At 44.0% G+C, this 15,109-nt stretch overlaps 1 protein-coding gene across 1 annotated transcript in view; it reads left to right on the forward strand.

Annotated features, from left to right (window-relative positions):
• Window positions 1–15,109, forward strand: part of ASTN2 (astrotactin 2) — an 861,071-nt gene that overhangs the window by 790,844 nt on the left and 55,118 nt on the right. Inside the window, exon 20 of the mRNA XM_041762437.1 lies at window positions 10,846–10,987. Within this exon, the coding sequence (XP_041618371.1) occupies window positions 10,846–10,987 (142 nt within the window). The remainder of the gene's footprint in view (window positions 1–10,845; window positions 10,988–15,109) is intronic.

The following is a 15,109-nucleotide window of genomic DNA, read 5'->3' on the forward strand; positions in this document are numbered from 1 at the left end:
TTCTGGGGGTGTGAGGGTCTGGCATCTAGACAAAGCCCAGACAGGCTCAGACTGAGAAATTCTGCAAAGTGATAGGTAAATATAGAAGAAAATAAAGAGGGTCTCATTGTTGGACTTAGTTGCAAGATCAGATCAGGTAAAGGCGGGATCCCTGGGTGGCTCAGTGGTTTAGCGCTGCCCTTGGCTCTGGGTGTGATCCTGGAGCCCCGGGATCGAGTTCTGCATCAGGCTCCCTGCACGGAGCCTGCTTCTCCCTCTGCCTGTGTCTCTGCCTCTCTCTCTCTGTGTCTCTCATGAATAAATAAATAAAATCTCAAGAAAAATCAGGTAAAGGCTTGGCAAGTGTTTGATGCACTCGCTTTCTCTTAGGGCCATTTGCTGTGGCAGAGATATGAACAGATTTGCACAGTCTTACAGGAAGACAGGGGTGCCGCTCATACCCCTTTACCTCAGAAGAGGTGTTCCTTCACACAAGACCCACTGGCCTCTTGGGATTGCCTTCCCGACACCATTCAAAAGTCAGTGTGCAGGGAAACCCTAGACCACCCCTTCCCTAGTGGGCCTTCTTCTAGCTGGGAAGGAAGCCGTGCTGGTGTATCTACTTGGTCATCTGCACACCCAGGCACTGGGCTCAGATGATGAATAAGACAGACCAGTCCCTTTCCATAAGTCCTCCTGGTTGATGAGGGTGGGAGACACTAAACAGTTGTTGCAGGACAGTGGGTTAAGGACCACGATGGTGGGAAGCCATCCTGTTACCTGACCCTTGCTGGATGGAAGGGTGGCCAGGGCAAGCTTTTGGAAAGGTATCTGGATACGAACAAAAGCCTAAGTTGCATCCACATGTTGCAAAGTTGTGGCTGAGCCACTCATTGCTTATCTCTCTGTCCTCACCCCTCCTTGAGTCATTCAGTGAATCTTTAATGAATGTGTCTCTTTCACCCCACTCTTTGCTAGACACTGGGAAACCATGAACAAGATGGAACCAGATGGATCATGCTTATGAACTCGTGGAACTAACGTTTTAGTAATCACGTGAAAATAAAGAGGTACATAAATAAATGTAGTAGGTGTTTAGAAGAAAATTGAGAGTTCTACGATGAGGAGTGACTGACAGTTGGCAGCATAGATCTACTTTAGAGAGGGTGGCGCAGAGGGCTCTAAAGGGGTGTAGGACTGCAGCTGAACAGAAGGAAGAGAAGCCAGCTTTCAGAGCTAGGAGTTCTAGAAGCTCCACTCCCAACATGCTAGCCCTAAATTCCCCTGCATTGTACTGTCCTCATCCCCCAATGCCTTTCTCCTTCCTGTGACACTGGAATCCCTCTGTGCCGCTGATGGGTGTGTTTGTGTCCTTGGGGCTGAACACTGACATACCTCAGCTCCTTCCAAAGCGTCACCAACAATCCCTTACATGCACACCACACTTTGCAGATCGTAAAGCACTTTTATATTTTTTTTACAGACTTAATTTAATTCACACCTCATGACCCTCTTGCAGAGTAGATACCGACATCCTTGTGTAAGAGACGAGGAGACTGAGGCCGGTAGAGACAGAACAGTTAGGAAGTGCGCGTTATGGTGAAAAGAACCCACAAGCTCTGAAACTGGATCAACGTAGGTTCAAGTCCTCCCTTCACTGTGCAGTAGCTGTGTGGTTGGGCAACTTGCCCTGACTCTCTGAGCCTGTTTTCTGGACGAAATGAGAATGGTAACCCTAGCTCCACCAGACTATGAGCTGTTTCATCACACCTGCGGTCAGAGAGGCCCTTCGGGCCCACCGGCAACACACAAGCTTTCTGCCTCTTTACCCAGGGAGGGAGACGTTGAATGAAGTGCTCGACCCAGACGAAGTTGGAAGTGTTAGAGGAACCGAGACTCTGATGAGAAGCACATTTTGTACATTCGGTTCTTTCCACTTCAACATAGTGTAACATGTAGGAATGCAAGTGAAAAAAGGAAAGGCTGAAAAGGAAGCCCCCTGTAGATGCACGCTGTGAGGGCGGCGAACACACACCGTGGTCCTCGGAGAGTGATGGCGAGGGGCTTTGGCTGTCCTTCCACCTTGCTCCTCCCACACAGCCCGGCCCCCAGACCAGCTCTCCTCACACATGTTAGCAATACCCGCTCCAGCCAAATGCATGAGCATCATTTGTCCTCGGGATGACGGGGATGACGAGGGCTTGTATGGCCCTGATTAATCCAACCGTAGAAAAGGTCAGGCTCTATTAGCCAAGTGCATATTAATACTGAGGTTAATATTATTAAATTCTGTATTAATAATCAGTTGCAGGACTCTTTGGTGGGTCCTTCACGAAAGCAAGCAGTGCAGTTGTGCCTGGCTAGGTTGTGAGCACACAGGGAAAGAAAGTGTGGCTCAGTGCTCTGTCCACAGTGGGTAGCCCTTTCCTTGAAACCTAGTGGGTGTTTAACAACTGTCTGTGGATGGTTTCAACAGTGTGGGGGGGCAGGGGTTTACAGGTCTGCCCTAGACCTCAGTGAGGAAGGCACATCAGATGCTCTTTCTATGAATTTCTCGAAGGCAGAGACTGGGTCTTTGTAGCAGACACCTCTGGGGTCTTGGCACGCGGCTCTTTGAGCTGCAGCTGTGGTAGGAAGTACGGTCTCCACCAAGAGACAAGAGGCTCACCTTGTACTGTCAGTGATCTTAAAACAAGTTTCCACTTTCTGCCCCACGGGGTTGTATGAGACTAAGTGAGCTGCCCATGCCCATGTGCATGCACCACTGAAAAAGAGAAGTGTGGAGAAATTTTCACTCTTAGGGAGGCTCTTAACCAGTGGTCACATCACAAATCAGGGAATACACTCTCTAGCTTCTAGCTTTCTGCAAAACAATTCTGAGAGACATCCTGCTCACTTCTGAGAAGGTCCCTGTAGAATAGAGTTCCCATTTCTCATCACTCGCGGCGGCAAACTTAATGACGCACTTTTATATTGATGTTTCCTTTACCTTATTTGATTCTTTCCTCTCCCCCATGCCCACTTCTTGGAATCACCTCCCAAATAAACCCTCTGTACCTCGACTCTTCTCCTAGTCTGCTTTTCAGGGAACACAAACTAAGACATTCTTCTTCATGTTGGGTTCCCAACCATCTCCTCAGGTTACAGCACCCAGTAAATGCATTCACTCCCTAGACAAATATTGATGGAGATTCAGCTGTGCATAGTCGCTGTGGTAAGTCAACAAAGTCATGTCCTCATGGGGCTCATAGTGGTGGATACAGACAAAGTAATAATTCATTAGTATATGTGAGGGATTGATAAGTTTTATGAAAAGAAATAAAATAGAAAAAGGGAATAGGGAATGATTAGATGAAACTGAGGAGCTGGAGAAGGCCTTTCTGAGGAAGTGATATTTAAGCAGCCATCTGGGCAAGGTGTGGGGAAGAGCTTTCCAGACATGGAAGGCACAGGTACAAAGGCCCTGTGGCTAGAGCATGCACAGCCCATTAGAGGAGGAAGAATGCCAGCATCACTGGAATGAGTGAGTGAGGAAGACAATGTAAGCAATGAGGCCAGAAGACAGGGATAGAGAAAGCAGGAATTGGAAATTCTCAGTGATTTTTGTTGAATAATAGAATCTCTGTATCCCTTGCCCTAGGGATATGGGAAGGCTCAGGTTTTGGAGTCTGAAAGCCATGGATTTGAAGTTCAGACTTGTTATTTAGAATGGAGTGTGACCTTAGACAATCTGCTTGAGACCTGTGAGCATTTCTTTTCTTTTTTCATTTACAAAATGGCAATCATAAAATCTACTTCACAGGATTTATATCTGGTAGGACTCCTAGTTGCAAGTACAGAAAACAAATGGAAAGTACTTTGGCAGAAAAGGGAAAATACTGACTCACGTATTTGAAATATCCAAGGGTATATCTAGCTTCAGACCCAACTGATCCAAGGCTTCAAGTGATGTCATCATCAGGACTTGGACTCTGTCCCAGGAGTTAGTATGATTGATCAGGCCTGAGTCACTTGTTCCTCTCTCATCGGCCTTTGACGTGGAATATCAGGTCGCTGACCACATGCCCATCTCTGGAGGACAGGCTAGGCCTTACCTCCAGCAAAATCACATAGAGTAAAATTGGCAGAGAGCTGGTTCCCCAGTAGAAACCTGGGGTGCTCTTCATAGAAGGAGGCATGGATTTAGTGCAGGTCCAACCAACAGGTGTCCACTAGAGAACAGGCATGGGGATGAGCTGGAAATCCCTGTGCACAACTTTTGTCACATAAGCGTTCTCAGTAGATGTTCACCTGACCACCATTGCTTTTTTGAGAGTCATTTTTTGGGGGGGCAGTCCCTTTTCTCTTATACTGTTGGAGTCCGATGCACTCCTTAAAGAGGTCACTCAGGAGGCAGCCTGAGGGTTTTAATATACGGTATTGGGGAGATGGGGGCGGATTCAGGCTTCAGCCACTGAAGTTCAGTTTTGTGGACTGCCACATATTATCTGCATGGCCAGCCTGACGCTGGGTCCTGATGACACAGAGGTGTCCAGAACACAACCTGCTAGGAGAGCATCTCACAGTCTGTTGGCACATGTGCAGTAGGGAAAGTATAGGATGCCATAAGGTACGTCGCTTGGCCTACCTTCAGCCTGTTTCCTCACTTATAAAAGCACAAGTTAACTTAAATCTTTACATTTTATCGAACATTAGTCAAGATGGGATTGTTTTGATTGCTTAATCCAGACAATGTAAGTAAAACTGTGATGCTATATGATGAGAGCAAAGTTAACACATCCTTTTTCACTCTCTCTCTTTGTCTGCCCTCCATCCTTCTTCCCTCCCTTATTTTTAAACATTACTTTCTTTTGGAAAAAAAAAAAAGTAAGTTTAGAGAGTTAGGTATTATATAATGTATCTAAAAGCAACTGAGTTTCACCACTAAAAATTTTGTCATGAGACAAACCGAGGAGACCCGACGGAAGTATGGTAACAGGGAGAAGAGAGCACTCACATTGGTAAACCATCCATGTAGCAGGCATCCTGCAGTGTCTAAAGGTTGAAGTAAGTTCCTGATGATGGGGCCTGGCTTCAAAACCAGGTCTCATCTGCCCCCCCCAAACCCACTGCCTTTCTTCTATCTCATATGGGCCATTATGATAAAGGTAAGAGTCAGACCCTGGCTCTTCAGATTTAAAATACCATGTCTGGCAGAAACAAACCAACTGCAGCTGATAAGTGTGAGCCTCTCAAAAAAAAAAAAAAAAAAAAAAAAAAAAAAAAAAAAAAAGAAAGAAAGAAAGAAAGAAAGAAAGAAAAAGAAAAAAAAAAAAAGCATCTTGTCCGTGACCGTGAATTTCTACATTTGCCCAAGCAAAGGCCAGGTGGGAGAGCCAGAGTCCTGCTTCTCCTGGGCACCACAGCAGGGAGCATCCACAGGTTAGAGCAAAGCCGAGCCCAGAGTGGCCTCCAGATCCCTTTGGCGTTTCCTGAAAAGAGCACGGAGGCCTGAGCCGGGGACCTTTCTCCCCACCTGGGCTAAATAACTCACGACTCCCGCCCCTTACGTTTGGGAATTCTTTGCTGGTTTTCTCCCAGCCTGTTTTCAATTTGCTCTTGTGGCCAGCTTTGACTGTGACCTCAACTCAATCAGAAGCCAGAGGGTGAGGGGGGAGAGAAAGAGAAAGAGAGAGAGAGAGAGATGGAGAAATCAAGGAGGCAGAGGATTTGAGGGAGTGAGAAAAGGAGAAGGGATTGAGGCTGGGGGTGGGGCCTTTACAAAAATTACTCTGTGCTTTGTTGGGTTGGTTCTGAGGCTTCAGCAGAATCGTGATTGACCTTTTCTGTGGATTGTAATGAGAGCGGGGCTTGAGTCTGAGTGGATAAAGAAATGTGTGGGGGTCTGGCCCAAGCCCACTCGGGTTACAGCCCCAGAAGAGCCGTAATGGGGAACAGGCACATTCCTGTACAGCGACTCCCAACTCCCTATCTGTTTTCAAGGAAAGAAAAACAGAGAAAGAATGTTAGAATCTTGGACAGGCATGGGTGAGGCGGTGGCGGCAGCAGCCTGGGCCTGGGAAGGCCCTGCCACACGGCCACACCATGCCAGGGAGGAGAGGACAGGGGTCGTGCAGGCAGAGAGTCCTACAGGAAGGCACGTGGAGCTCAGAAGCCAAAGGGATAGGTTTGATCCTGGACGCTGCCCCAGAGTGGCTGCGATGCCTTGAGTGGGGGTGCAACATTCCTGAACCTCGTATTTCTATCGGGGAATGTGGCAGGGTTTTAGGATTCAAACATTTTTAGCAATAAAACTTACAAGCCAACATTTTTTTTTTTAAAAACAGTGTTTTCCCCGATTTAAATAAGACTTAGACCATCAGTATATACAATAGATCAAACTGGTGTTGATCTGGTTTGAAGTTAGCGTGGGGATGGAGGAGAAAGACTTGAGCCCCGACCACGTCTGCCATTCCTCGTCATCCCTGGAGTTCTGCACATTCTAATTGGCAAACCCCTGCTAGAGTAGATTACACAGTGGAAACCTGTTGAATCCTGTCTTTCCTGGGCTTTTTATCTTTCTCAGGGAGTCCAAGTTTAGGAATATGGCAGGGTGGAACTGTGTGCCTAGCACAGCACCTGGCCCATAATAAATAGAGCTCACATTCATGTTGAATATAGTTGGTCAGAAGTTGGAGAACAAGTCTTCAGTTCTCAGCGATTTTATCTCCTAGGCTGGCTGATAAGAATTATCACATAGGTTGTAAGAGTCAAGAGATGAAACTTTTGTTCCAAGTCAACTTCCTACTTTGTGTGTGGCCATGGACGTGCCACTTTCCTTCACTAGGCTTCAGTTCCCAACTGGAAAAAGATAGGATACAAGGTTAGGTAAAAATAAAAATAAAAATAAAAATAAAAATAAAATTTATTTTTAAAAATAATTCCTAAGAGTCCTTATCTCTCTTCTCTGTTATGATGACAATAATAACAAAAACAATAATGAGAGTTAACATATTTCTGAGCCCCTACTCTATCATGTGCCAGACATTGTGCTAATTGATCTGTAAGCAATATATGCAATTCTATATGATATTCACAATGCTATAAGTTAGATACTATTATGATATCCATTTTACAGATGAGGAAATAGGTGTAGAGAGTCAAGAAACCTGTCAGAGGCAAGCTGTAAGTGGGAGTAAACCAGGATTTAATCCGAGGCAGCGTAGTAAATTCAGACCCCAGCACCTTAACCACTGTCCTATAGTATTGTTCATTCAGTTGTCCCACTGCCAGACTTCGGGTGCAGTGGAACCCCAATGCATGTATTGGATGGCCCTGATTTTCATTTGTGCATAAAAAAGCCTTTCTTAGTACCCCCTCCACTGAGTGAGCAAGGACAGTGAAAGATTGCCTCATTCACCTGTCTCCACCTAGGTTACCTTTAAACCTTCTGGAATAGAGTGCCAAGAAAAGCAATATCACAGTTTACTTTATGGGCCTGTTCTTGTATTTGGGAACTCTTCCTGTTGTCAGATTACAAGCCGTAGAAGGTCAGGGACCATTTCTTTTGTTGTTTCATTCCGCAAGCCCGTAGATCTAAGAGTGGCATGAACTCAGTTGCAAACCGAACAGTGGCAAATTCTCACTGAATTGAGAAAGCTCACTTTCTAACACTGTTGTTTTTCACCTTTCTCTAGGAGGCAGCATACTATAAAGAAAAGGTATGGCTTTGGAGTTAGGAGGGTATGGGTTCCAACCTCAGCTCTGTCCCTCCCTAAATTTATGAGCTTGACCTCAGCTTTACAACGGAGATACTAACATTTAACTCGTTGAATTAATGATTGAATATTGTGACAAACAAACAAACAAAAAAGAAAATTTGGTACCAAATGTCAATTTCCTTCCTTTTAACTCTTCTCATTTGAAGGTCATTATGTGTATATAGTTCCAAACAGAATGGGCCCTATGAATCTTTATAATGTCCTCGATATGACCAGTTATATATGACATGCTATCCAGTTTCTTCACTTGAACTAAGCCTATAAACCTTTAGAACTCTGTGCCTATCTTACCGACCTATCAGACATGTTATGAGGCTTTGATCCAGGGTCCAAATTATTCTGAAATGGATTGAAATCTCTGGAAAGCTATGCCCATTTGTAAGTGAATGTCAACCATATTTTGGCTTGAAGATAGTTCATACAGGCCACAGGAATACTGAGTTCCCTCATGAGGGGCCAACTCTTTCAATGGCTATCTAGAAACAAATTGAAAAGCAGACAGACATGGGTCCAAGCTCAAAGAAAACAACTGTAAGCTGCCAGACTTGAAATCCTAAGAAACCAAGAGAAACAAAGCCCTTACTCCCTCCTGTGAGTAATTTCATGCCCCCACCCCCCGCCCCCTTCTTCCTTTTTCACCCTGTACATTGTTCTGCTTTGGTACCTGTTGGCAAAGAGACATTGTCAGTTTATGTTTTTACTATGGAAGAAGCTCACATAAGAGGCCTGTGGAAGAAATAGGGGAGGCCCAAATCTTCGGTGAATAAAGCTTTCATTTACCTTTTCATTTTCCAGCAAAACTGCTGGTTCTAGACAAAGAATTTCTTCTTAGCCTTGGCCTTTCTTTCTAGACTCCAAACTCAGTAAGAGTTATTGACCCCATATTACAGAAAGGAGAACCGAGACTTTGAAAGGTGAGGAGACTTGCAGTAATGGTGGAAACAGAATTCAGTCCCAAGTCTGTCTGACAATAGCAGGTGAACTTGCATGTTGCTGACGTCAGCCTGATTCAGACACTTGCTCTGGCACCTATGTATCAAGTCTATGAACCGTAGTTGTCTTTGTAAAAGGTGGAAAACAGAGAACGCTACGCATCAGATCTGCTGTATTGGGCCATAGGGACAAATACTTTATAGAACTGTTGTTTACCTGAAATTCCAGGGCCATCCAGACAGTTCAGGTGAAGAGGTGCTACATCATTTATTTAGGAGTGAAAAATGAAACTTTTCTTTGAAAGACCAACAGGAGGTGATCTGTATGTCCTGTCCTCCCAGTTCCCTGCCTCCCTTGGGTCACAGACTTCTCAGACATTTGGCCAATATTACTCTTCCATGATAGTTCCATTATATTGGATTATCCTTAACACTGAGTAGAGAGGATTTAGTTGAATGGACGTCTTCCTCTTGCTTGTTACTAAGAATAAGTGAGTAGAGAGTATGAGCCATTCCATGTCACACAAGAAAGAGAAAGAATGAACAGAAAGGAGGCCTCATATTATTCCATACTCTGTGGTATAAAATAACTCACATGCTTGCTTTGCTCCTAAATCACCCAATTTTAGAATTGGAAGGGAACTTAGAGGCCATTTAGTCTGGCTTATTTATTTTATCTATTTTTAAGTAATTCTTTATTGATTTTTTCCTTGTTACGAAAGTAATACATGTTCATTGTAGATAATTTTTTTTAAAAAAGCAGGTAATGGATATTTTTTCTCTCTTATTTTTGCTTATCTCACTTTACAGACAAAGCCACTATTATGCATTTGCTATAATTTCTTCCTTCTCTTTCTAAATAGATATACATGTACAATTTCCACTAAAAATTAGATTATTCTATAACAGTGTGGCCTGGTTTTTAACTTAGTATCTTTTCATATTATTTCATATTCTTCCACAATATTGTTTTTAATAGCTGTAAAATATTCCATTGTATCATTGAACTATAATTGATATTGCTGTTTCTATATCATTGAACGTTTAGTTGTTTCTAAATTCTTCTCGGTTTATTTTTATTTTTTTAAGATTTTATTTATTTATTCATGAGAGACACACAGAGAGAGGCAGAGACACAGGCAGATAGAGAAGCAGGCTCCTCATGGGGAGCCTGACGTGGGACTTGATCCCGGGACCCCGGGGTCACGACCTGAGCTGAAGGCAGATGTTCAACCACTGAGCCACCCAGGCGCCCCTAAATCCTTCTTGGTTTAGATAGTACTGTAATGTTTGTCCACATAGCTTAATCTTTGTGCACATCTGTGTTTCCATTTTATTTTTTTAAAAGCTCTAATAGTGATTTTACCACTTTGACTCTACAGAGGAGAAAACTAAGGCACAGAAATGGGAATTCAGTTGTCCAAAGCTATCCAACAAATTCTTATCAGACCTAAGACTAGATCCCAAGATCTTAAATGTTCAGTTATTCTTTTCAGTCAGGCCTACTTCTGGTAAACTTCAACTGCTTCCTGAAATCCAGTGGCTTCGATTGACTTTAGAAATCGTGGCGTTCAAGGCACTTGTTCTTCCACTGTCCCTTCGGGTCTCATGGCTTCATCATTCATCAGTCATAGAACTCTTTCCCCCTTAGTTGGACCAGGTTTCTGTCCATCTCAACATAATACTTCATGAATCTAGTAGCACCACATGAAGAGTGACCATGTGATTGGAAACCTGTCTTACATCCCTGGTCCAATTTCTTTGTTATACCGGGAAGGAGATTGCAATCCCAAGAAGGAAGGGCCTTGCTCAGGTAATTAAGAGGGAAGTTATTAGCAGTAACAAGACAGAAAAGTTACTCTGGACAGAAATCACTATCTCCCTGTTGCTTTTCATGCATTTCTGGTACACAGTAATTTATGTCATTTGAGCCTTGCTGTAGTTTCATATAGGTAGGTATTAGTATGCCCACTTTTGAGAAAATTCCAGCATAAATTTAAACAGAGTCATTAGGGCTAGATGCTAATCTGTGTCATTTCCATGTACTGTGCTTGTTTTGTCCACTAATCCTCCTGATGATGATATCCAGACATTTCATGGGTCTGGACAGCAGTAAGAATGTCTGCTCACCAAGGCCTGAGCTGGGGAGCTCATCTTTCTTTGTCTCCCCCCAGGAGAGTTCCTGAGTTTTGCGGATGACTTACTCTCGGGCCTGGGCACATCATGTGTAGCAGCTGGTCGAAGCCACGGAGAGGTCCCTGAAGTCAGTATCTACTCTGTCATCTTCAAGTGTCTGGAGCCCGACGGTCTCTACAAGTAAGATTTTTTTATTTTAAAATTATTTATTTATTTATTCATGAAAGACACACAGAGGCAGAGACACAGGCAGAGGGAGAAGCAGGCTCCCTGTTAGGAGCCTGATGAGGAACTCGATCCTGAGACTCCGGGACCATGCATCGAGCAAAGGCAGATTCCCAACTGCTGAGCCACCCAGGCATCCCTCTATGAGTAAGATATGCTGGGTACATGGGGAGTGTGAAACAGGACGATTTTAAGTCTGGGAGGCAAGGCACAAGTAATCTGTCCAGGCCAACCAAATGTCTTGTAGGCCAGTCTATATGTGCACCTTGAGATTCTGAGATTTAGAAGTGTCCATTGGAGAAGTGTGGCCACAGTAAGCCATAGAATCATACAGGGTTAGTGCTAAAGGGCCCAGGGAGACCAGGGAATTCAAAACTACTTCTTCTACTAATGACGAATCTGTGACCCAGAAAGGAAATGTGGCAAGTTACCAAGAAAGGCTGGGACAGGAGTACCTGCCTGGTGTTCCTTTCTCAATTCCATGAGATCTTCTCTGAAAAAGATTATATTAGCATATCTGAAATACATATATATTTGTATACATATATAGTAGTTTGTTTTACTAGATTCAGCTCCTCCCCTTAGAAATACTGCCATTATCACCCCTTCACAGAGTGCATGGAGTCACTGCATTCAAATTTCTAAAGATGCAAAAGGAAGTAGTTCTGAGGTGCATCTGTTAATCTCAGAGGGAAAAGGGGCCCATCTTTCTTTTGTTCCCCTCTCAGTGAGTATTGTCACATTGGGATGCATCCATCATAAGCTATAACATAGGATTCTGGAGACAAGCTGTCTTCGTGTACCCTAATTATAAAAACTATAAGCCCCTTCCCTTAGCAACCAATTTCACCAATTATTGAAATCATTTATGTTTTTTTATCTACTCAGTGATCCACCCATGTACCCATTTTCCCAAAATCGTTAATCCCTCCCTCCTCCTATCCCTTTCTCTCCCCTTTCCTTTTCTCTACCATCCATCCATCCATCTACTCATCTGTTCATCCACTCTTACTCCATAATTCATTCACTTACTTATTCATCAATTTTTTTATTCATTTATATTTTTACTTACTCATTTGTAACTCATTTACTTACTCAGCAGACGGTTCCTGAGGGGTCCCTACAACTTGGTACAAAGCTAAGAATTGCGGGTATGAATCTGATGAGACAAAGGTTCTCTTCTCAAATGACTTATAACTTAATGGTGATACAAAAGGCCACAGACTGTGGATTCAGATCTGGCTTTGACATTTTTAGTTATGTCGCCTTAGATAAATTGCTTTTCCTTGATAAGCCTCAGTAAAAAAGTAATAATAAAACCTAGGCTGTAGAGTCGCATGAGAATTAAAGAAGAAACACCTCCACAGTCTAAATCTCCTTCACCTCCAAACCACATCCCATCCCTACTTCCTCTGGAAGATATAACTTTTCTAAAGACCATGGCACTCCTTTGATTACACAACATATTCGGGCTCATTGATAACACCCAAGAGATTCATGCACCAAACTCAGGAATATCACCGTATGCTAGAAATTGGGCCACTGACCCTGGCTCTGCCACTGACTGTCCATAGATGTTGGAGCCCGAGTTTTATTTTGTCAGAATAACAAAATCGATTGGGAACAATGAGAGCTCTGGGAATGGAATCTCTAAAATACGGTAGGCTATCAGATCTCTGCTGGTGGGACATCTCGGCAAACTCTCCAGAGGCAGTAGTGTTTGCCTCAGGCCTTAAGTGATGACTTGGGATCCGGATATTGAGAGCATGACTCCATAGCTACTTAATCAATAAGTGCTGACAGTAACCTCTTAGGCTCTAGGGTTGCTCCAAAATACAAGTATGTGCCTGGATTAAGGAGTATAAAGCCTTTTCCAACTCTAAAAACTGTGATTATATGAAGAAAGTTAACATTTTTGAAAGATTTCATGATGGCCGACTTTTGGTTCCTCTGTCCCTCATTATGGGCATATACTCAAGGCAGACAGGTCTGGGTTCAAATCTCTATAACCTGCACTTATGAGTTACATGACACTGAGTGAGCTTTTCAACCTTCCGAGCTTCCCTTTCCTCCTCTTTGAAGATGTGGGTAATAACGGTGTCTGACTCACTGGGACCTGAAGAGGATTTGTTGAGGTGATCTGTGAACAAAAGCTCTCCAATTGGTGATGAGCTCCCAGGAAGAATCTAAGAAGAGTTAGCTATGACCACTGTTACCTCTGTTGTCCTTGTTATGCTAATAATTAATTTTAACTCTCTTCTCCTCCTTTTGCCAACTTACTGGGATAGTATCTAGCAGAGAGGGACAGAGCCCTGGCAGGTGGTTCCTATTCATTGAGATACAAGTAGTAACCCTGTCTCTGGGTGACATTGTGGAATCCTACGGGCCCATTATGTAGAGAGCAATGCAATGTTTTAGGGAACCCCCGAAGCAGTTAACACCCAGAGCTGACAAATCAGTGATGGTAGTTTTCCCCTCACCTCTTCTTTTCCTTTTGCTCAACACCCCCTACCCCTTTCCCACCTCTTTAAGTAGGATCATCCTTTCTTCTTCTATCCTGGAAATGTGTTTGTCATGAGCTTGTCATCCCTATCTCTGAACACTCCTGTATTTTATTTTTAAAATTGATTGTATTAATGGCTCTGGAATCTAGGCTGCTCTGACAAGGAGCCCAGGATGTGGTTTGGACCCTTTCTCTCATCCTGCTGGTGGCTCTCCTCCTGTGAAGTCTGACCAACTGAGTCTTGAGTTTTAAAATAGTTGCGTTGTCAGTTCTTGGGGTTTCTCATTTTCTGCTTGCTCGTTCCTTACCAAGATTAGTTTTCTTACTCTTGGGTCAAAAAGGCTGTGTGTGGCAGTAGGAGGAACACAGGCTTTGGGGACAGGCTGAGCTGAGTGCAAATCCTGATTCTGCCCTTTTGTTACTCATAACCTGCCCTGGGGAAAGCCATTTCTCACTGCTCTATGCAACAGTGTCTTCCTCAGAAAACAGGGAGCTGGGAATTGTCTTGATCCTATGGGGTTAAAGAGAAGAGCATTAAGTGAGAAACTCCACAGACAGGGTTTACAGAATGCCTTGCATATAGTCACTGCTTCGTTCTCCTTGACTCTGTCGCTGATTATCTGTATCTTTAATAAGGACAATCCTGGAGGAGCCATTCCCCATGGGGCAGGTTGAGGTGCTTCTAGCCCTGGGAAAAAATGACCATCCAGCATCCTTTGGGAATGAAATAGGATGGAAAGATAGCCTGGGTCCAAAGAGCATGGGTTTTAATTAAGCCCAGGGCACCAAGTCCCCCACTGACACTGCCAGAGGTACGATAGGATTCAGGTGGCACAGGTGTAGAGGACGCAGCTCTCAGGCAGGTGGTCTGAGTTCACATCTCGCCGCTACCACTTCTATGTCTGGGACCTTGGGCTAAATCTTCATGTTGCCTCCTTGTTTTGTACTTTCAGAACCTTCAACGTGAAAGTGTGTTCAATCCACCCCAGCTTGGGAGTTCAGGAAATGCACACTTTGGCCACAGGATTCTTCTCGTTCTCTCTCTCCTTCTCCTCCTGGGCTCCTGCCCTTCCTACTTTCCTACCTCTCTCACTTTTGTTTTATCCCACTGTGCCTCCTTGCATCTCTGTCCATCTCTCCTCCCTTCCACTCCCTCTCTCTGTGCTAGTGTATTCTGCATAGCTCACTGTCTTTGTCCCTCTGCCACTCGCCCCATCGTTCCTTCTCTGCCTTTCTCTTTGTTATTCTCTTAACTTCTGTTTGTCTCTGTATCTCAGTTTCTCGGTCCTATTTCTTACTTGAGTCTGGGTTCCTCTCTGTCTGCCTCTCTCTCTGAATCTCCACCCCACCTAGGAAAGCAAATTGCTTTTGCGGCCCCTTCATCCGTGTAATTTTACACAGCACCGCAGGGTTGAGACCAATTGGAGGAGTGAAAGTCAAGGCTGATTTTCTGTCCTAAGCTCACCCCGGTGTAGCAAAACAGAAACATCAGCATTTGGGCCCTGTTTAAATTGAATTTCCTTGTTTGTTCCATTTGTTTTGCTTTTGAATGAAAACAAACAAAGAGCAGCAGA

This window comes from Vulpes lagopus, chromosome 7 (genome assembly GCF_018345385.1).
Source record: "Vulpes lagopus strain Blue_001 chromosome 7, ASM1834538v1, whole genome shotgun sequence".
Classification (NCBI taxonomy): Eukaryota; Metazoa; Chordata; class Mammalia; order Carnivora; family Canidae; genus Vulpes; species Vulpes lagopus.